This window comes from Gadus morhua, chromosome 13 (assembly GCF_902167405.1).
Source record: "Gadus morhua chromosome 13, gadMor3.0, whole genome shotgun sequence".
Classification (NCBI taxonomy): domain Eukaryota; kingdom Metazoa; phylum Chordata; class Actinopteri; order Gadiformes; family Gadidae; genus Gadus; species Gadus morhua.
Genome location: NC_044060.1, coordinates 3,634,760 through 3,657,259, shown reverse-complemented (window position 1 = coordinate 3,657,259; position 22,500 = coordinate 3,634,760). Strand labels below are relative to the sequence as shown.

The 22,500-nt window shown below is 45.6% G+C and overlaps 3 protein-coding genes across 4 annotated transcripts in view; all 3 read left to right on the top strand.

Moving 5' to 3' along the window:
• LOC115557626 (cysteine and glycine-rich protein 1) overlaps window positions 1-2,400 on the top strand; it is a 3,888-nt gene extending 1,488 nt beyond the window's left edge. Inside the window, exons 3-6 of the mRNA XM_030375587.1 lie at window positions 473-641; window positions 1,068-1,197; window positions 1,648-1,741; window positions 1,974-2,400. Coding sequence (XP_030231447.1) covers window positions 473-641; window positions 1,068-1,197; window positions 1,648-1,741; window positions 1,974-2,050 — 470 coding nt within the window. The 3' untranslated portion in view covers window positions 2,051-2,400. The remainder of the gene's footprint in view (window positions 1-472; window positions 642-1,067; window positions 1,198-1,647; window positions 1,742-1,973) is intronic.
• A 3,160-nt stretch (window positions 2,401-5,560) lies between these two features.
• Window positions 5,561-14,170, top strand: LOC115557627 (troponin I, slow skeletal muscle). Its single transcript, XM_030375588.1, has 8 exons — window positions 5,561-5,702; window positions 7,167-7,200; window positions 7,437-7,443; window positions 7,607-7,648; window positions 8,073-8,204; window positions 9,046-9,135; window positions 9,721-9,897; window positions 13,832-14,170. The coding sequence occupies exons 2-8, from the start codon at window positions 7,187-7,189 to the stop codon at window positions 13,925-13,927; spliced, it is 558 nt and encodes a 185-aa protein (XP_030231448.1). The 5' UTR covers window positions 5,561-5,702; window positions 7,167-7,186; the 3' UTR covers window positions 13,928-14,170.
• A 1,879-nt stretch (window positions 14,171-16,049) lies between these two features.
• tnnt2b (troponin T type 2b (cardiac)) overlaps window positions 16,050-22,500 on the top strand; it is a 10,813-nt gene continuing 4,362 nt past the window's right edge. Inside the window, exons 1-10 of one of the 2 annotated variants that reach the window (XM_030374294.1) lie at window positions 16,050-16,192; window positions 16,287-16,338; window positions 16,628-16,638; window positions 19,502-19,528; window positions 19,632-19,650; window positions 19,733-19,796; window positions 20,339-20,455; window positions 20,784-20,861; window positions 21,125-21,223; window positions 22,220-22,332. In XM_030374294.1, the coding sequence (XP_030230154.1) occupies window positions 16,310-16,338; window positions 16,628-16,638; window positions 19,502-19,528; window positions 19,632-19,650; window positions 19,733-19,796; window positions 20,339-20,455; window positions 20,784-20,861; window positions 21,125-21,223; window positions 22,220-22,332 (557 nt within the window). In that variant the 5' untranslated portion in view covers window positions 16,050-16,192; window positions 16,287-16,309. Of the gene's footprint in view, window positions 16,193-16,286; window positions 16,339-16,627; window positions 16,639-18,298; window positions 18,374-19,501; window positions 19,529-19,631; window positions 19,651-19,732; window positions 19,797-20,338; window positions 20,456-20,783; window positions 20,862-21,124; window positions 21,224-22,219; window positions 22,333-22,500 lie in introns of those variants that run through there. The other variant, XM_030374293.1, reaches the window with a different exon arrangement.

Genomic DNA, 22,500 nt, shown 5'->3' with positions numbered 1-22,500 from the left:
TGTGTACTTGCTTCTGTGTGTATGTGAGGGGAGCAGGGTTCAAAGGTTATCATGGCCTTACATAACCCCCCCCCCCTCCCCTCCTCCAGAAGATGTGTGTCTCCCCCCCCCTTAAGGTCAGGCAGTACCAGGGTGGAATGCGGAGCATTTGGCACCGGCGTTCAGAGCCAGGCGTCAGCAGTGTTGCCTCTAGAAACCACTGCCCTTATTTGGGCACAATCAAACATGTGATTCCCAGCCTATCTTCCTTATATGGAAGAGAGACAGTCAGATCTCTGTGCACACCAGTGAGAATGTGTTTCACAGCCCTGGTTGTTGATGATGTGGTGATTACATCAATAACGTCATTTATACATTGAATGGATTAATGCTTCACTTATTTATTATTGGGTGTGCATGTTTTGTATATTTGTGCGTGTGCGTTGTATATTTGTGTGTGTGCGTGCGTGTGCGTTTTCCTCGACGTGTGTAGTGGTGTGCAAAAAGAGCCTGGACAGCACAACGGTGGCCGTCCATGTGGACGAGATCTACTGCAAGTCCTGCTACGGCAAGAAGTACGGGCCAAAAGGCTACGGGTTCGGGGGCGGAGCCGGGACCCTGAGCACGGACCGCGGAGAGCACCTCGGGATCAAGCACGAAGCGTAGGCAACACAGCGCCCCGCCATCTAGACATTAGTAATGGATCCATGGAAGGGCAGATGGATCTATTCATCCACACACTCACCCATCCATCAATTAATCCGTCATCTCACGCAACAATCATCCATCCATCCTCCCCGTCACACACTCACCCGTCCATCAATCATCCATCAACTCACCCACTCACCTGTCCATCAATCAGCCATCCATCAACTCACCACCCACTCACCCGTCCATCAATCATCCATCAACTCACCCACTCACCTGTCCATCAATCAGCCATCCATCAACTCACCACCCACTCACCTGTCCATCAATCCTCCATCAACTCACCCACTCACCTGTCCATCCACACACACACTCACCCACCAATCATCCATCCACACACCCACTCACCCATACTCCTACCCCCCCCCCCCCCCTTACAGCCCAGCTGCCCACCAGCCCACCAACAACCCCAACGACTCCAAGTTTGCCCAGAACCTGCCGGGCTCTGACGTGTGTCTGCGCTGCAGCAAGACGGTCTACGCCGCCGAGAAGGTCATCGCCGGGGGCAACGTAAGAGGAGTCACCTGACCTCGCAGCGCCCAGGATGGAGGGTTACGAGGGGAGGGGAGGGGATGGGGGAGGGGAGGGGAGAGGGGGTTACGGTAAGGGTAAGGTAGAGGAAAGGGGAGTTTAGGAAAGGCAAGGTTAAGGAGAGGTAAGGAAAGGCTAAGGTAAGGTTTAGGTGAGGTAAGGAAAGGATAGGGTAAGGTTAAGGTTAGGTACCGAAGGTAAAGTGAGGTGAGGTTAAGATTATGGTTAAAGTTAAGGTTATGGTTATGGTTAATGTTAAGGTTAATGTTGTGGTTAAGGTAAGACGATTAGATACCCCAAGATTATAAGCCACCCCTACTGGTAATAAATCCTTTGAAGGAAAATGTTTTGGAGCTGGGTGAGAATGAAGGAAAGAACCAGTGGCCATTGACATCTGTCTCTAACCCAAATCACTCCTCCCTCATCCAGTCCTGGCATAAAGCCTGCTTCCGCTGTGCCAAATGTGGCAAGGGGCTTGAGTCCACCACCGTGGCCGACAAAGATGGAGAGATCTACTGCAAAGGTCTGTTCAATGCTCAAGACCGAACACTTTTTGTGAAATCACAGTGAAAAATGAACGCAGTCTCACAGCGTTGCCAGTTTTCTATCTTTCTATCTATCTTTCTATCTTTCTATCGCTCTATCTCTCTATTTCTCTATCTACAGTATATATCGCTCTATCTCTCTATCTCTCTATCTCTATCATAGTGTCCAACGTATTGTGTCATAACCTCTTCTCTGTCTGGATTACCCAGCATGCTACGGGAAGAACTTTGGCCCCAAGGGATTTGGGTTCGGCCAGGGGGCCGGTGCTCTGGCGTACGCCCAGTGAAGAGGCGTCGGCCCCAACCACCCAAGCACCTCAGCACCCCAGCACCCCAGCACCCCAGCACCCCTCTCCGGGGAGCCCTCTGCCGCTAGCTGCAGCTCCCTCGGTCCGTTGCTGCCGACGGGAGCGTAGGAGCCCCAGGAGCGACGGCCCCCAGCTGTCGGTATCGTGGGCTCTGAGCTTAACGCGCGAACCGCTTGAAAGTTTGAGCCTCACTCCCAGACATACGCTCTGCATTTTTCCTTCTCTTTTTGCTCTTGGGATAAAAAAAAATGAAGGTGTAATAATTTCAAATAAAAAAAAAGATTCATTTGAGCAGCAATAAACTTCACACAAAAGCTACACTACTGTTAGATGTGTGTTTTTCCTTTTCTTTGAAACGTGGCTCCGGTCTGAGGGAGATGGATGGTATTTCCGTGGCTGTGCGGTCATGTCTGCTAGGTACGCTACTCCTCAATGACATCATCTAAACATCTCTCACCTCACGTCTCGCTTTTAACAAATACGGCCAGCTTTGGACGCCGGCCAGCGGGGTCTGCTGGAAGGCAGTTGTGTGTTTGGCTGTGGACGAACCATTGTGTGGAAGTCGCATCAACAACAAAGCTCAAAATAGGGCCTCATGGAATAAACAACGCATATCCAAGTCGTCTTCTGATTACTTCAAACCGCTTCAAACTTGTCTGAACACTCTGCTCAATTGTGTGGCTTTATAGCAGCCAAGAAGCAACAAGAGACGACTCTATGTTCACATAAACAATATCATAAATTACGTAGGACATGTGAGATATCTTTAAATGTATTCAATGTCTATGAACTGTTCCTGGAACTTGTATCATATTTTCTAACTATTTTGAAGTCATCCACTAGGTGGTGCAATAGACACTTTTTCTGCAAGGTCGATTCATTTGCACCAACGGTGGAAAGAGTTTGACACTATAAAATCCTGCGTTAACATAAGCACTCTATGGCATTAACGTATATATACATATATATATATATATATATATATATATATATATATATATATATATATATATACAGATAAAATATAAAAATAGACTGATTAGTAGCAACATTGGAAATGGAATGATTAGAAGGGGATCTAATGTAGTACCTACTGTATTCTGTGTGTAATGTATTGTAATATGATGGAAGGGTAGTGAACAGTACTGTTGTGGGAGTCTAGTATCGTACTGTATTGTGTAGCACTATACTACATTATTAAGTCTATTGTTGTGTGTTGTAAGGCGAAGGCCTCTCCTATAAATAAGACAGGGGCTCGGGTTTCCCAGACGTTGGGCTTGTTTGTTAATCCTGCTGGCGTATGGACAGAAGAATGTTAATCAGACCCACGCAAACAACGTGGCCAATCACAGCCAATCATGGCCCACTATCAACTAGCCCAATCAAATATCAGACCAATCGGGGCCCACCGTCAACCAGCCCATTCACAAATCAGACTAATCACAGCCCTGGATTAACCAGCCCGGTCACAAATCAGACAAATCACGGGCCACAATCACAGCCGGTCACAAATCGGACCAATCACGGCCCACCATTAACCCGCCACGTCACAAATCAGACCAATCACAGTCCCCGATCAGCCAGTCCGGTCACAAATCACACCAATTACAGCCCACCGTCAACCAGCTCACCTTTAACTACAACCACAACTGGACTGCCTCTGCCTGTCGGGTTGCTTCTATATCTGTCTCTCTGCCTGTGAGGGTGCCTGTTTGTCTGCCTGTCTTTCTTACTGTCTAACTGTTTGTCTTGTGCCTTCCTGCCTGCCTGCCTGTCTGTCTGCCGACCTGTTTATCTTTTTGTCTCTCTGCCCCGATGATAAACTATGTCACTGGTTTACTTTAGAGTTATGGTTCAGCTGTTTCAGGGATTCAAATCTATGCTAGAGAGAATGTGTTTCATTGTGTCACACTTTCAGCTGTTGGTTTTGAAACGGTTAAGATGATGAGAGAAAGACAGAGAAAGGCCGAGAGTGAAAGAGATGAGGGACACAGATGGATAAGGTAAGATAGTGTGCAGGGTGTCAACGTGTGTCTGAATGATTGACTTACAGTCATTCTTTGGATAAAAGGGTCTGTTAAACGCCCTTAATGTAATCATAGAGGATGGGAAAATGTAGTGTCCTATGCAGCACAAGTACAGGTTAGTAATAAAAGTGTAAAAGAGGCAGCATTTAAAATAATTGTATTGCAATACTCAACAAAAACAGAACGACAGACAGACATACATCTACCATACCAGCTACAGAAGCGAACGGGAAGAATGTAAATAGAAGCATTGACAGTCGAGGAGGAAGAGACGGTGTGGGAGCGATAGCAGTGAACCCTCAGGAGAATAGTGCTGGATCTGATATCACAGAGGAGACGGACGTCAAACCCTGAAGATAGTCTATCCGTCCCTGGGGGGGAGTCCAGACCTAAACCAGGGGCTTAGCTCCAGCCTGCAGGCTTCTTCTCCCCTCCTCATATGGGTCCCGGTGGGGGCCAATGAGAAGGCAGGGTTTACGCTGTAATTACGTGGTGGCTCGTAGCTAGAGATAGAGATGCACACACACACACAAACACAAACACACACGCACGTGCGCGCGCACGCAATGACACACAGGCCTTGTGTTTTTATATGGAGAGGGGTTAGTCGCCATGGAACAAGACAGGGCGAAGCTACAATGACTGCTGCATGCTGCTGTCCCTGTCTGTCTCACTGTCTGTGCGTCGGTCTGTCTATCGATCTGTCAGCCTGCATGTCTTCCTGTCTGTCTGTCAGCCCTTCTGTCTGCCTGTCTGTCCGTCTGTCCGTCTGTCCGTCTGTCCGTCTGTCCGTCTGTCTGTCTGTCAGCCCTTCTGTCTGCCTGTCGGTCTGTCTGTCTGTGTCTGCCTATTGATGTTTCTGCATGTCTGTCAGTGTGTGTGTTTGTGTGTCTGTCTCTCTGTGTGACTGCTTGTGTGTGTGTGTGTGTGTGTCTGTCTCTCTGTGTGACTGCTTGTGTGTGTGCGTGTGCGTGTGTGTGTGTGTGTGTGTGTGTGTGTGTGTGTGTGTGTGTGTGTGTGTGTGTGTGTGTGTGTGTGTGTGTGTGTGTGTGTGTGTGTGTTTGTCTCAGACTATGGCATCAGGATGGAGCCGGCGGTGATTGTGTTTAACGAGCCGAGTCCAGCTGTAGAAGAAGGTTATGGAGAGCATGAACATGGAGAGGTTGAGACTGGGCGTTAATCCATGACTGCATCCCCAGCATAGCCTGGGGTTAGAGACACATAAACCACAAAAGAGAGGGAGAGAGAGAGAGAGAGAGAGAGAGAGAGAGAGAGAGAGAGAGAGAGAGAGAGAGAGAGAGAGAGAGAGAGAGAGAGAGAGAGAGAGAGAGAGAGAGAGAGAGAGAGAGAGAGAGAGAGAGAGAGAGAGAGAGAGAGAGAGAGAGAGAGAGAAACCTCTTTTATTAGGGAAACCTCTAATCAAAGACCACTCCTCTCTCCCCTGTGTGTGTGTGTGTGTGTGTGTGTGTGTGTGTGTGTGTGTGTGTGTGTGTGTGTGTGTGTGTGTGTGTGTGTGTGTGTGTGTGTGTCAGAGATAAAGACTGTGGGGGGCTCTCCTCTCCATCACTGTGTGCTATTTGCTTCTACAGAACAGACCGAGGAAGGTAGGTGTCTGCTTAAGATTCTTCCAATCAATACGAATTCAGTTACATCCAAATTAGCATATTGAAGTTAACTGGGCAATATACATTTTTAAAGGATACATTTCATTTTTATTTCTTGGAATGTACTTCGGAACCACCTTAAAATCGTAAATGTATACATTTTAAGCTAAGTACCAAGGGGCCTTCTTTCATGTCATTTTAATACGATCCATGTTGAAATATAAAAAGTCTCCTTTTTGCTTTTTATCTCCTAACTTACATGTTCAGTTTAACTGTATGGAGGAGTTTGAAACTAATCTTAACCACCTGTCCAAACTTTGAAAATCAATGTAACATTCATCATTAAGTAAAAAACTGAACTCTGCTGAGTTCCAGGGTTAACCATTATAATTGCACATGTGCCTAGACTAATAATACTTAATTTAATAACGTTTTTTGTGTTTAAACTAACAGCAATTCAACCAAAGTAAACAAAGCCTTATCAAAGATTAGATAACTCATTTCCGGGGATATAGAAGACTGAGCCAGGATCCTATTTGCGTCTGCTCTCTTTATAGCTGGGGAGCGCCCAGAGAAAGCTGCTTCTGTTATCTAGCTAGCATAGCAGGGCCTTGTCTGCCCCCCCCAGCCCCTCTGGTCTGCTATCAGCTGTCCCCTCGTGGCCCCTGGACCAAAGTCACAATGATACCCCCCCCCGGAGGGCCTGCTGGCGGTGGCGAGGGAGGCTGACACCACAAACACCCCCGCATGCACGCAGGCACGCACATACACATGCAGGCACACACACTCGCACGTACGCACACACACACACAAACACAACGCACAAACAAATACACACACACACACACACACACACACGACAACAGCGGCCAAGGAAGTCAAGTTCCCTGGGTGTTGTTGCTGGCCCAGACAACAACAACAACAACAACAACAACAACAACAACAACAACAACACTCTGCTCATCTCTGAAAGGTTCTGAGATTAACTGAACTGTGTGTTACTGGGATCAATGGTATTTGGACTCTGGTGTCCCACTCTGGAATGGTTTGTTTCTCGACCCAGGAACTGTGTAACTCCCAGTCCAAAGGTTCTTGGTTTGAATCCCAATGTCTACCTGTGGTTTAGATGCTCCAACCGCCACCTGCTCATGAACAAACGTACGTCTAAAAGTCCCGGTCGTTGGGCTTCAGATAAACCCATCTGCCAAACAGTTGACCCTGACAGCATTGGTATCAGACTCTCCTAACACTTGAACCCTGGAAAGTGTGACCTCTCATGAAGTCCTCTGAGTGAGAGAGAGTGAGCGTTGAGTGAGAGACAGTGAGCTCTGAGTGAGAGAGCGTGAGCGTTGATTGAGAGAGAGAGAGAGCGCCGAGGGCCGAGGAGAACTGAGAGATGCTTGGACGAGGGATTCCAGAGGGCCCTGGAGTAAAACCTCTAAAGCCGTTATTCCTGTCTTCTAGGGAGAATCAGAATAGCCAAGATGCCTGCGCAAGGGTAAGTGTATTGAGTTTCTAAGTTTACTCTCCGTGATTGGCGTCCGAACATGTGTCTGTATATCTATAGAACCGCAGATTATGGGTGTCAATGCATTGGGAACAACTGTTGGAAGCAAATGTTTGATTTTGCTTTGAGCATCAGTTTCAATCTGCTCAAGTATTTTATTTTTCGCATCATTTTCATTAATTACACGTTTTATCTTTGTTTTACATGTAACATGTTACCATTTGCAGACTTGAGGTAAGACAAAGGCATGAGTATACATCGCTACATTTGTGATACCGTGATGCTAAGATTAGTAATGTATACATACATGCATATGCATACATATAAGTATGCATAACTTAATAGAACATATTTATATGTTCTATATTTACAACACTGTTTGTTTTTTCTTTCATAGAGAAAACCCAAAATATCTGCATCTCGCAAGCTCATGCTTAAGGTAGGATTAGAAACATTTAATCTACGATCCAGTAGCAGAGATTTTAGAGCAGTAGGAAGGACCCAGGAAACATTCAGGATTTCCTAGTTCCTTTCTCGTGCTCTAGAATGTTCTACCTGTGTTGATAACGAGTATTCTATACTTGTTTTTTTTATTATCAACAAGTGTAGTACACTTGTTTCTAGAACATTCCAGAGCACTAGTGGAACCCAAGGACACTAAAGAACCAGGAAATACTGTGTTATGTGGTTCCCTTTTAGTGCTCTAGAAACAGGTGTAGAACACTTGTAGAACACAATGAAGAGCCATACATCTCCATCAAGACTATACCTGAGCGATGTTCCTCAGAGGATGATGATGATGATGATGATGATGATGATGATGATGATGATGATGATGACGAACTCTGCCCTCTCTTCTCCAGAGCATGATGGTTGCCAGGGCAACAGAGGAGCTGGAGCAGGAGTTGGAGGAGAAGGAGGAGGAGAAGACAAAGTACCTGGAGGAGAAATCGCCGCCCCTTCAGACCGGAAGCATGTCTCTGGAGGACCTGCAGGTGAGCGACTGCACGCATCCACGCACCTTTTCAATCTGAAGCAGACTACTGCTTATTCATGAGAAATACATCTGTATTGTATGTTTTTATATAATAATAATGGATTGAATTTATGTAGCGCTTTTCTAGACACTCAAAGACGCTTTACAGTGAAGGGGGGACCTCAATAACAACCATCAGTGTGTAGCACCCACTTGGGTGATGCACGGCAGCCAATCTGCGCCAGAACGCTCAGCACACACCAGCTTGAGGTGGAGAGTGAGGGAACTAATGAGTCAGCCAATTATACAGGAGGATGATTAGGGGCCAGATTGAATGAGCCTGGGTGGGCCAGGACACCGGGGAAACCCCTACTCTTTGCGACAAGTGCCCTGGGATCTTTTATGACCTCAGTAAGTCAAGACCTTGGTTTTACGTCTCCTCCGAAGGACGATGTTAATTAGTCCTTTATCAGATGCTATTATCCGAAGAAATTCCCACAAAATTCCAGCATCATGTCATTAATGATCAGGTATTGCTCCAAACCACGGTTTGGAGCAAGAGGCCCCTAACCCCTATCTTTTCTGGGATCTTCCGGCCAGCCTGTTAAGGTGACCTGCTAGGCTGGCCGGTAGAACCCAGAACCCAGAACCTTTCATCTGGGAGACAAACCCCCTAGCCACTAGACTAACCTGTCCTACCCTATCTTGAAATAACGTTCAGGTATTTGACACTTTCATACTTTCACAACAATGAAAGCATTCATCCAAAAGTGTAAGACAAGTTAAACAACGAGAGTAAGGGGGAAGTGAAACGTGTTGAACATGGTGTCCCTTGCATGCTTTGCTTCCTCTTGCGACAGGCGCTGTGCCAGGAGATCCACTCCAAAATCACTGTGGTGGACGAGGAACGCTACAACATCGAAGCAAAGGTCATGCACAACAGCAGAGAGGTGGGAGAAGAGGCTATATCCCTGAAGAACAGCCCCTCAGGGACACACCCCCTCTGGGCTGAACTGAAGCTGTACATGTAGACACATGGGGTAGAAGACCGAAGGCTCTATATAATACTCATATGGGTAGTGGGTCTGTGAGGGTATTTTTCATCTGCTAGAAGCAAGTACATGCCCACACACGCACACACGCACACGCACGCACATACACATACACACACACACACACACACACAAACAGACACAAACACAGACTCACACACACACACATACACACAGACACACAGACACACACGAACACAATACACCTGAAAGCTTCAAGCTCTATATCAGGGCAATTGCTACGGTGTGTGTATGTGTGTGTGTGTGTGTGTGTGTGTGTGTGTGTGTGTGTGTGTGCGAGTGTGTGTGCGTGTGCGTGTGCGTCTATCGGCAACTTCCAAGAACAATAAATATTTTATTGCATTCGAGTGTGCAATAGTGGACGGCTGTAATATTAACTAAAATGGTGGCATCATAAAAAGTCTAGGAGCAGATGACCGCATGTGTCCGTCTGACCGTCCCCGTCCCCCCCCCCCCCCCCAGATCAAAGACCTGAACATCAAGGTGCTGGACCTGAGGGGGAAGTTCAAACGGCCCGACCTGCGGCGGGTGAGGGTCTCTGCGGATGCCATCCTGCGTTCCCTTCTGGGCTCCAAACACAAGGTGTCCCTGGACCTGAGGGGCAACCTCAAGTCCGTCAAGAAGGAGGACACCGAGAAGGTAGGGGGGAAAGGGGTCATACGGTAGACGCCAGAGTATTAAAGGTAACAGGGTGGACGCCAGAGTATTAAAGGTAACAGGGTAGACGCCAGAGTATTAAAGGTAACAGGGTAGACGCCAGAGTATTAAAGGTAACAGGGTAAATGCCAGAGTATTAAAGGTAACAGGGTGGACGCCAGAGTATTAAAGGTAACAGGGTAGACGCCAGAGTATTAAAGGTAACAGGGTAGACGCCAGAGTATTAAAGGTAACAGGGTGGACGCCAGAGTATTAAAGGTAACAGGGTGGACGCCAGAGTATTAAAGGTAACAGGGTAGACGCCAGAGTATTAAAGGTAACAGGGTAGACGCCAGAGTATTAAAGGTAACAGGGTAGACGCCAGAGTATTAAAGGTAACAGGGTAGACGCCAGAATATTACGGTTAATACAGTAGATGCCAGAGTATTAAAGGTAACAGGGTAGACGCCAGAATATTACGGTTAATACGGTAGATGCCAGAGTATTACAGTTATTTATTGATTTAGGTTTAATTTGAAAAAACATCGATAAGTGTGAAACAGTCATCTGATGTATATATCATAGTGTTTTTTGCAAAAGATAATTCGCAACACTTAGTGTCCCTAGTAGGGCTTTTCGTTAAAAATGATAATACAGATTAACATGATTAAAAATAGGAAAATGGAAGGGAGATAAATGGAAGAGAAAATAAGACATACAGAGAGAGCGGTGAAAACTTAATATGAGAGCAAGATTGTTTCACAATTTTGTGTTTCTTTTGAATGTGAAAAATGTAGTGAGACGTTTCAAGTGGTCTGGCAGAGAGTTCCATAACTTTTTCCCTTTAATTGAAAAGGCAGTTTGAGCAAAATATGTTCTGCGGAAGGGGATGCTACAAATGTTAATACAGAAGACGCCGGAATATTACATTTAGAACATAGAGGCCGGAATATTACAGTTTACACAGTAGATGCCAGAAGACATCAGAATATTAGTTATTATTGTAAACACCAGGGGTCTCATTTATAACCGTTGCGTACGCACAAAACGGGGCTGAAATTGGCGTACGTGACTTTTCACGCCAAGGTTGTGATCTATAAAAAACCAACTTGACGGGAAAATGTGCGCAGCCCTAAGCAAACTCTGACCCATGCGTACGCATGGTTTGGAGGAAAAGGAGAATTGGCGACGCAGACGGTGTGGTGGTGAACTGAAGTCAGACCGAAGAATTGCAGAGTGAGAAGAACGATTATGTTTTATCATCGCCCTTCATCAATTTAATTTCAACCCGTATCATGCGTTAAATCCTAATCAGAATAATTTAAGTCCACTGCGTTATTTCTCAGTTATAACTCCAGAAATATCTCCTTAGAATAGAAATAAAAAGAAATTCCCTATATTTAATCCCGTCAATCCATACTGTCCACTGACGGCGCGACTGCATGGAATAAAGCATCTGTCCAACATGTGTCAATAACATAATATTTTTATGTGACACTGTAAACACATGATCGAATGTCAATTAAATCCCAAGTGTGAAAAACCAAGCCACACATCACAATCGTTGTCCGTTACTCTTGATGCTTTCATGACAAATCAGGCATTAAAAAGGGGTTATGTTCAAGAACATTTTACGTGGGTAATTACAAACTGATTATCCAAGGCGTTCTCGTCAGTCTTATTACCGTAACCCTATAAATACAGAGGTGAGCGCCGTGGTAATGCTGCACCATATGGCACTTCTGGCGGACCATGCAAATGGCAGGATTCGGAGGGAGAGGGTATTTAGGGACCATAACGATTCATTGGTAGGCTAGATAAAAATATGTAACTATGTCAGACCACTTCTTTTTTTAATTCTGGGACAGTGCGCTCCGTGCTACTGACAGAGTTCACTGCTGCAGCAACATGTTGCCACTCACTCTGCTTTTTGTTGTTGGCGATCCCAATCCCGTGACCGCCGAACAAAACTACCTTTCGGGCCTCCATCTCACCCACAAGTGTCTCCACTTCAACCTCCGTGAAATTTCGCTTTTTTGATTTTCTCAGTACTTCTGCCATTGTTTCCAACAAGACATAATACCGGCATCTGAGTCTGTTTTATATGCAGATCGCATTCATGAGGTCATTTGCATTGACCATTTATGGTTAAAAAGGGGCGTGTAGAGGGCGGAACGTGAAGCTGATTCAGCTGCGCACAATTGTAGTCAGTATGTGATTTATAAAGCAAAGATTGCGTACAGGTGTGCGTACGCAGTGTTTTATAAATCTGAATATTTTTTGGCGCACGCAAAACTTGGCTTCTGGGCGTACGCACCTTTTTAGTAACGATCCTACGCACAGTTTTATAAATGAGACCCCTGAACATTACAGTTCAACAAGTAGAAGCCAGAATATTACAATTAGCTATGGAGGCGCTGAAAATTTAAACTTAACCCGAAACTTCACACCAGAAAAGTAGGCCTATTACAGTTAATACGGTAGAAACCCGAATCTATTACAGTTAATAAGGTAGACACCAGAATATTATACAGTAGAGGGCAGATTATTACAGTTAATACCGTAGAAAACAGGTGATAGGGTAATGCGTCCAGCCGATGTGATAAAGCATTGTGTATACATTGTTATAAGGGCTATAAGGAAGAAACCTGTTCACCCTTACACTGAATTATACAGTGGACGTCCACAGCCAACGTTGTGTTTGAGTAGGGAAGGTCAGACATGTTTTACAATGCGCTTCTCTGTGTGTACATGGATCAGATAGTAACAGGCTATCATATAAGCCACAGGTGAAGCTGTAAAGACATCGAGTCATAAAAGTCTCTGTCCGACGTTACGTATAGTTCACTGAAGGTTCAACAGAGCGTCAAAAATGATATTAAATTAAAAAGAAAAAAAACGTTGCTCCGTCGCTACATCAAGGGGCCATCCAATCACAGCAGATCTTTGATGTCGTATTTAATCGAGTTATGAACTACAATCACTGATATGGTGTGGTAAATACCTAGAGCGTATGAGCCAATGTCATGATCGAGGCACCGATACAGGATAGGGGTCCTTTTCCCTGTGCAGCTCAACTGGTGAGCAAGGCACCTGCTAGGAAAATAGGTTAGGGGGTTGATTCCCAAGAGGGCCTCCCATATTATAATGGTATTAATGGTATCGTTTAACACTATTGATAAAACACTATCGATAAAATGTGTCTAATATCAAAACGATTATGATAATATGATAATATAATGTGTGATAATGAAACATTTATCATGAAATAAAAGATAATATATATAATATAAAACAATCTGTGTGAGTGTATGCGTGTATGTGTGTGTGTGTTTCGACATGTGTGCGTTGAGTGTAGGTGTGGTCCCCCCTGTGTGCTTGGTTATTTGTGTGTGTGTGTCATTGGGTATGTGTGGTTCTGTGCGTTTGGTTACCCATGTGTGTGTGGTTCTGTGTGTGTACTTCCTCATGTTTGAATGGTTCTGTGTGTGTGTGTGTGTGTTGTTCCGTATGTGTGTGTGTGTGTGTGGTTCTGTTTGTGTGTGTGTTGTTCCGTGCATGTATACATCCTAATGTGTGTGTGGTTCTGTGTGTGTACTTCCTCATGCGTGTTTGGCTCTGTGTGTGCGGTTCCTCATATGTGTGTGTTCCTTATGTGTGTGGTTCTGTGTGTGTAAGGTTCCTTATGTGTGTGTGGTTCTGTGTGTATGGTTCCTTGTAAGTGTGTGGTTCTGTGTGCGTATGTGTGTGTGTGTGGTTCTGTGTGTGTGTGTCTGTGTGTGTGTGTGTGTGTGTGTGTAGTCCCGGGCATGCATGATTCCTCATATGTGTGGTGGGGCTCTGTGTGTGTGCGGTTCCTCATGCATGTGTGGTTCTGTGTGTGGTGGTTCTGTGTGTGTGTGGTTTCTCATACGTGTCCGTGTGTGTGTCGCTCCAGGAGAAGACAGCGGAGGTGGGCGACTGGAGGAAGAACGTTGAGGCCATGTCAGGCATGGAGGGCAGGAAGAAGATGTTCGACGCAGCCAACCAGTGAATGACATAACTCAACGGTCAGGGCACGCCCGGACTGGTTCGGTCGGTAACCATGGAGCTCAATCAATCTTTGTGTTGCACGGCCCTCTTTCAAAGTCTCAAAGATCCAAAGTCTCAAAGTCTCAAAGTGAATCCTGTGCTCTGTGTTTTTCTACAGAAGCATTAACGTCTGGGTTTCCTCCCCAGGCAAACTTATCCTACTGTTTAATTTCCACGCATAGTCAATAAAAAAATTCTAAATGTATATTTTATTGTACATGCTTTTTTGTTTCTCCGACCCGTGTCTTGGTGTGTGTAAGCTTAATATTAAAGTCGATATCTATCTATATTCTCTAAATACTGCATCAGAACTTGGCTGATAGTTCAGGATGTTAGCCTTGATTTAACTGATGACATCCAGGGCAAAACAGCATCACCTTATTGTGTTGGTTAACCTGCCTGATACAGTAAAAATATAGTATAAAGCACTTTGTTTATAAATGGACTTACATTTTATGTTTCAAATGGAAGAAAGAAAGAAGGTGAAAACAGAAATTCAGAAATGCAAAGCCAGCATGGAAAGATGTATACACTAGGGGGCAGTATTTCAGTATAATCCGGCCCCAGTCGGGCCCAACAACAACGGGTCGTTTTGGGGCCAACGATCTTTCATTCCTGAAAGACCAACACAAATGGCATACACCGTCCATTACTACGTCTGTGTCGCCTTCCACAAAACACCATTGTCTTAGGAGTTCAACAATTACAACGACAAGAAGCAACTGCAAGTCCGAATTCTGTTGATCTTTGTTTGAATGAAATAAAATACAACAAATGCTTGGTTTTGTGCTTGATGAGCAGCCTAGAGCTATCGAGTCAAACCATTGACTTCCTATTCTGCACTCAGTATTAAAAAAAAAACATTAAAAAAACAGCTATAAAACCTGCATTGTGAATCAGGTCAACGCATGCCTCAACCGCTCTGGGCTTTGGAACTCATATCTGAAACTCACAGAGCATAAAGAGTCGGAAGATGTTTTCGGATCTTTAAAGTGAAAACAATGTTATTGACAGTGCACGCCAATAAACCATACAACGCGGCGAAGCTCTGACGGAGTAGAAAGCCTTTATCTCACACCCACACACACTTAACCATAAAAGCCCTGGCACACTCTCGCTTTTTTAACGGTGGAGCTAACGTTGCCTGCTAGGTAAGGCTGGGCTCGGTTGAAAAGGGTGCAGTCGAGCAGGTTTCTTCTTGCCCCATGGCAGGGGCCGTAGCATATGAGCCGAGACAGTGCCATAGGTAGGGAGCCATTGGAAAGGGTGTGCGGTCTTGAATTACCCTTTCACTCGGCCTATTCTCCTCTCTCTCTCTCTCTCTCTCTCTCTCTCTCTCTCTCTCTCTCTCTCTCTCTCTCTCTCTCTCTCTCTCTCTCTCTCTCTCTCTCTCTCTCTCTCTCTCTCTCTCTCTCTCTCTCTCTCTCTCTCTCTCTCTCTCTCTCTCTCTCTCTCTCTCTCTCTCTCTCTCTCTCTCTCTCTCTCTCTCTCTCTCTCTCTCTCTCTCTCTCTCTCTCTCTCTCTCTCTCTCTGGCCCTCAGAGAGCCAGAGATCCTCAATGGGAGCCAGTGTTGTCTTGGGTTTGTGATGTTTGGCCCGTGATGTTGTGGGTTGTGCATGTACATGCAGTGTATTTAAAGAGTTATGCAAAACAGACAAATACACCAGAATTTATTCTTTCTTTGATGCACAATTTATTCTTATCTGCTTTAGTGACAGTTGGGTGGAGTTTCTATCCAAAGGGAACGTGCATGTGTGTGTTTGTGTGCGTGCAAACCTGTATGTGTGTTTGTGTGCATGTGCGTGTGTGTGTGCACTCGCGTGTGTGTGTACTGCGCACGCTGTGCATCCCATACACGGTGTGAGCCGATGCACCAGTGCATGTGCTCACCTGAACCTATCTTTAACCCGTTCCCTACGTCTGTCCGGGGAGCGGGGGAACCTTAACCCTTTTTGTTCCTCTAATCCCCGGCTCGTCGTGGTCCAGAGTCTGTCCTGTAAAAATAGACCCCCTATAGTCCACGTCCAGGGGGACGTCTCGGTCTCCATGTCCCCTCTAGTGCCAGCCGCCATCTGTTTGCAGGTATGTGCCCACCCCATTGTAAACATGTCCAGCTTACCACCATGTGATCCACCTCTGGTTTAAAAGCTTACAGCAGCCGCTCAACAGGGGCCCAAACTTATTGCCCCATTGAGTCTCTGCATCCAGGGCACATCACACCCACTGGTAAGGCTCGGGGCAGTTCAGCACTCTGTTGTACGGTGCATGTATCGGGGGTGCTGATGGTGTTATTGTTATTTATTTGATTTTGATGTTGTAGTTCTTCTGACATAGACCGCCATCATGTCTGACACTGAGGACATGGCCCGCGAGTGAGTACCTTGAATCTTTCTCGACCGTGTATGTTTAGAATACTGCCAATAGGTTTTATAGATACGGATAAAAAAAAACTAGCTAATAGGCATGATACAATATAAGAGTCTGGTTGACCTAACAATTGTTAGTGCTTGGCACTTGGTTCTATGAACATCCTTACTGTACCCACAGAGATATATTGTTTCTCTTTCTTCTGACAAATGTACTTAATGCAAGTCTGCTAAGCGCCAAAATATAAATGTGAATGTAAATATAATAATACTTGAATCTGCTGTCTTCTTACAGGGACGAACAAGGTAAGTCCATTTTGGGAATTGATGGATGAAATACATATTCACAGTTGACACAGGCATTGAGTTCAGCACAGTCTGTGGTCTCGGTTTGCATTCTGTCCATGGAAACATGCAAATAAGATGCATATTTTTGAATGTTATATTAATGCAGTGTCAATTTGTATACAAGGCTGTGTTTGCATGAATTTGCTTCTATGCACTTTACAACCAATGCTGATATTCGACTCATTATAATGCATGTGGTCAGACATTTTAAGATATTATTGGCGGTATGAAGGCTACAATATATATATATATATATATATATATATATATATATATATATATATATACATTAAATATATAATTATTATTTTAAACATATATATATAAACATATATATGCTTAATATATAGGCTTTGTGTGACTATATAGGCCTATATCAAATATAAATGCTGAATATATAGGCTTTTTAATATGCTGCTTTGTCATTGACTTACAACAATAACATAAAATTGTGATAATACAAAAAAAATCGTTCACATACATATTTAATGGTTAATACGTCATAAACAACCCTTGTCCAACCCTAGACAGAGGATAATTATTCTTTGAGCTTTGGCCTCAAAAGGCCAGCGTAGGCCAAACGTAATTTACATTTTTCCTCCCTGAGTAGGCCTACATTCTTGAACTCGAGGTGTATTCTCCCTGTGATCGCTCCACCGGAGGCGCCATTCACCTCTGAGGTGCATCGGGTTTCACGGACGAATAGGACTATTATCCGTCCTTCCTCCCCCCTGCTTTGTGTGCGTTTTCCGCTGGGGTCGCGGTTCAGCGTGGTAGAGCTCTGAATCAAAGCGGCACCTGTCTGCCTGCGCATACTAGAGTTCGTCCAACAGCCCGATATAGGTCAGTCTGTTCCCACCAGAGCACCTCGGGGAAGCCAGTGAGACCAGAAAGGTGTATTACTGTAGGGGAGTTTTAAAGTGATTCAAATTCAGGTTGCGCTACCCTTTCTAGTACAGAGAGGAGAGGAGAAGAGGCCTGCGTGTGATCTGGGTCTATTGACACCAGAGAGCAATGCACTGGCCAGAACTCGCACTCAAAGGATCACATTCTTTGAAACTGAAATCTGTAGAAACACGTTGAGTAGGAACTGGAAGTTTATAAATAACACACGCTAATCAATCACATATTTCAATGTGTCAATGACAAGGTAGCAGGAACCAATGCTTAGTTGAATTAGTGGAAATGGTCCGCATTATATTCACTCTTTGTTTAAATATTGTTAGGGAACATTGTTCAAAGCATTCTTAATTGCTTATTAATAGTAATAATTATTATTATTACTATTATTATTAATAATTATTACTTGGTATTACAATACTATTGCAACACTATATACAATTTAGTTAATTACATTACGATTTTTTTTTTACATCATGATTGTTTATACGTACGTAAAACAACCTTTGCGGATGCATATAATGCTGGCCGACCAAAAACACCAAACGGCACTCATCTGCAATCCTGCATTACATTGAGTGATGCGTGTCTCGTATTTACCTGCTCTCTCTGACCTCTGCTGACCCTGAATGCTTGCTTTGCACAGAAGAGGAGGAGGAGGAAGTGGAGGAGGAGGAGATGGTGGAGGAGGAGGAGGAGGAGAGGGTGGAGGAGGAGGAGGAGATGGTGGAGGAGGAGGAGGAGGAGAGGGTGGAGGAAGCGTTTGTAGATGAGATGGCAGAAGAGGTAGAAGGTAGTTGCGCTTACGCTAACAACTTTCTGCATGTCAAAATAATTGAAAATGCTTGAACTGCTGTTTGCTAAATTCAAGCCAACCGTGGAAGCAGCTGTATTTGTGATTGAGTAACGTCTCACTGCTCATCCGTGTGTCGATAATATCAATGAACATTGATAATCCATTCATAATACTGTGTATGGATTATTTGATTATGTAACGTATGCCAAATGTAGTCATATGACACAATAAGCAGTGATTCAAGTCTGTTTAAGAGCAATAGAAAATGTCAGGCTCTCTAGGAAGAAGAAAACATCAGTCTAAAAATATCAGTGATATATATAAATCATATAGTTGTACATACACCACAAAACAAACAAGGCCGCCAGCTACACACCTATGCACACACACTTAAACTTCTTTATATAATCATCCAGGGAAATCTGAACTAACTGACGAAATCACGCACAACAGAATGCATATATGTAATCCCAGACAGGAAAACTCACAATGGTAAGCTTTGGGCGCGTTAATACCGTGTTTAGAAAACAAACAGGCTGGCTCCGTCTCGGGGACAGCTCTGCTTGTTCCTCCTTGAAACTGGCAGGGAGCCAGGAGGAACCCAGCCAAGGTAAGGGCCCCACCCTAATGCCTGGCCACACCTCTGAGGGCCCCATTGTTGAGAGCCAACACCTCATCCACCGTCACTATCTGTGTGGCCCCTGGGTCACCGACATGCCCTCGTACATTTGAACTACGGCCCCATCGAGTCGGTCTCAAGTTGTGCAATCATGAGACGACATTAGTCCCTGCTAGACAAATAATACAACGTTGTCAAGCACCGAGGCGTTATCCATGTTCATATTCACAATCTGGAGGAGAATAAATAACTCTGGCCGATTAAGACTAAGTTGTGCTGAACTTCAAAAGCACATACTACTGTGGCTACTGCGGTACTTAGCTCATACCTAAACAAGAAATGACTGACAAAACAACACAGCCAAGCAACCACAGATGCATGTTTACTGCGGTGTGTTGCTGGACTTCTGGCACTTCAATATTTACAATATAAATCAGCAAGAACCAACAAGAGCTAATATGCTCAACAATACCTAATATACTTACCAATAACTTTCTTTTCATCAGATGCTGGTGAGGAGCAAGAAGAAGGAGGTATGGAGAGATGGATAAAAAAATGCATAGATATAATTGTTATTCCATCGTTCACCACTGAACTTAACCCATGTTCTGTTTCTCTGCCTGTCTCTGCTCACAGAGGAGAACCGGCCCAAGAAGTAAGTACCCTACGAAGCCTCTGTTTCCTGTGATGAGTCTCCGCTGAAGGAGGGCGTATTCCCATGTGTCCCTCTACTCCAGACCAGGCTTCGTTCCGGGCCTTGCAGCTCCAAAGATCCCAGACGGGGAGAAGGTGGACTTCGATGTGAGCCGCCACACTCCACCTCACCGTAGTTGTGCCACAGCTGTAGGGCTTTGGCTTTCAGTATGATAGCATTTGATTTACTGATTTGTCTATATTTAGCTCTGGTGGATGTACTGTGTGGAACAGTACTATTGTTGTGGACTTTGAAACGTGATACGTTTACTGTCACTGTTAGTAGTAATATCAATCACACTGAATTATGTTTTTATGACTCATACGGCTACGGAAGGTATTCTTTGGAAGTCTTAAGGGCTGATGGTCCCACGTTCACGCCACGCAAAGGGGTTACGGACCCGTTATGTCCTTGCAGACCCTCCTTGAGTCCAACGCAAAGGCCTGATGTGCGCCTCCCAAAAATTGTAACCTTCCACCGCGGTGACGCAGCAGCCAGGGGCTGTGATTGGTCCGCTCACTAAAACCCGACGCAGAACCATAACGATTCACGACTGCGTCGTTGCGTTGCGCTAACGTGGAACCATAATCAGCCCTTAAGTCGCTGTGGATGAAAGGTTACTTATGTGTGGTTCTGGGCCTGACTGCAGGACATCCACCGCAAGCGCATGGAGAAGGACCTGAACGAGCTGCAGACGCTGATCGGGGCGCACTTCGAGGGCCGCAAGAAGGAAGAGGAGGAGCTGCAGGGGCTCACAGACCGCATCGTGAGACCTCTTCTGTGTTTACCAGTGCTTGCTTGGTTTGGATTATGTATTCTTAGACCCGATTCTGGTTTTACTAGTGATTGCTTCGTTTTAACTCTTAGAAATCCGGTCTTTCATTCGATCTATATCTGAATTATATATGTACGTCAATGATGGCACCCATTGCATTCCTGACCATCCCTGGAAGGAGGGATCCCCACTCTGCCGTCCTTCTCCAGATTACCTCCTTGGGTCAGGGGGGTGTAATAAACATATGGCCTGTGGAGACCTTTGAGACCCTACCTGTGATTAAGGGCTATACAAAATACAATTTAATTTAATCGATCAGGACAAGCGGCGTTCGGAGCGAGCGGAACAGATGAAGGTCCGAGCCGAGCGGGAGAAGGAGCGTCAGAACAAAATGGCGGTGAGTGTCGTCAACCGATTCACACGCCGCTGCCTGCGCTGTGACCTTCATCTCAGACGCTGTCCAGACACGCTGGGGTGACTGAGCTGTTCGCTCACCGTGCCCAGAGACTGGTTAGTCACCGTGCCCAGAGCCTGGTTAGTCAATGTGCCCAGAGAGCGGTTAGTCACATGGTTAAGGCTTAAGATTCCCCAGAAGGGTGACAGTTCCCTGGATTCATGCCCCATGGTTCCCGTGACAAACACCCTCTTTGTTGTCCCCAGGAGGAGAGAACGAGGAAGGAGGAAGAGGAGGCCAAGAAAAAGGCGGCGGACGACGACAAAAAGAAGAAGATCCTGGGCAGCCTCAACTTGGGATACAAGGTGAACCCGTCGGCCACTTTCCCCCCAACGCAGGCGGCGCGATCGCGCCGTCACCAAGACGACGCAAGTGTTCACGTTATTGGCAGGGATCATCACAGAGATGAGTCAGCCTCATCTCAATTAGTCTCAGCGAGACCGAACATCTCACGCGCTAATGCACTTCGACAGAATTTCGAGAGATACTTAGTGAGTAAGCAGGGTTCGGATTAGGAGAATCTTGCGCAACGATGCCTGCAGGGAGTCTGCTGACAGCAGAGAGGTAAAAGACGACAAGGAGTCTAACACCCGAAACCACGACACACTCACAGCCCCGGCAGAACCCGTAGACAAAACAATCGCTAGCGCGCTTGTTGGTATTGTAATTTCCTTACAGCAGATTGACTGACGTCAGAGGGGAGGGACTCAAACCTTGCCCCGGAGTCAGTGGGAGAGATCTAAACGCCCACCCAGACACCACCCACCAATACACCACCCAACCTGACAACACCCAGACACACAAATACGGTATTACCGAATTCTTACGTCAACTGTTTAAAATTGAACACACTAGATGGAGTTTCCCTGGTGCACATACCCCTTGTGTTACACACACTCCACTCTGAGCCCGAGAGAAACAGGAGCCCGCTGACACACACACAAAGACACACACAGACATAAAGGCTTGCACACGCACACACACCCAAACAGCACGCAGAACCCACACACACAAAAAGACACACACACACACATGTGCATGCACTCACGCAAACACACAAAGACACGCACACACACGGGCGCACACACTCACACACACACATGCACACATGCATGTACAGACGCACACGCACACTCGAACACACAAAGACACTGACACACATATACACAACGCACGCACAGGCAAACACAAACATAACACACACACACTCGCAGGTAACCCATAACCCCTCTCCAGTCTCTTGACCTCTGACCCCTGCGTTGACCTCCGACCCCGGCCTTTGTCTCTGTCCTGACCCTCAGACCCAGAACAAGGGCAGCACCAAACGGCCCACGGAGCGCGAGAAGAAGAAGAAGATCCTGAACGACCGGAGAAAGGAGCTCAGCATCGACCACCTGAAGGAGGACCGACTCAGGTGACCCCCCGCGGAGACGCTACGCCGCTAAGCTAACCGCTAAGCTAACAGATCAGCCATTCGTTTTCACTCGCTTGTGCTTCATGACAGGGCTGGAGGGGGCGTGCACTCTAAGCCGCAGGGGGGGGGTTTCTGGAGAGCAAGCTAGCATTTCTGTTTTTATGAATA

What these genes read in the sequence shown, in the direction of transcription:
- LOC115557627 (XM_030375588.1), top strand. An exon ending in TGTCTCTGGAGGACCTGCAG is followed by an intron (nt 8,205 to 9,045) that starts GTGAGCGACTGC and finishes CTCTTGCGACAG; the next exon opens with GCGCTGTGCCAGGAGATCCA. An exon ending in TCATGCACAACAGCAGAGAG is followed by an intron (nt 9,136 to 9,720) that starts GTGGGAGAAGAG and finishes CCCCCCCCCCAG; the next exon opens with ATCAAAGACCTGAACATCAA.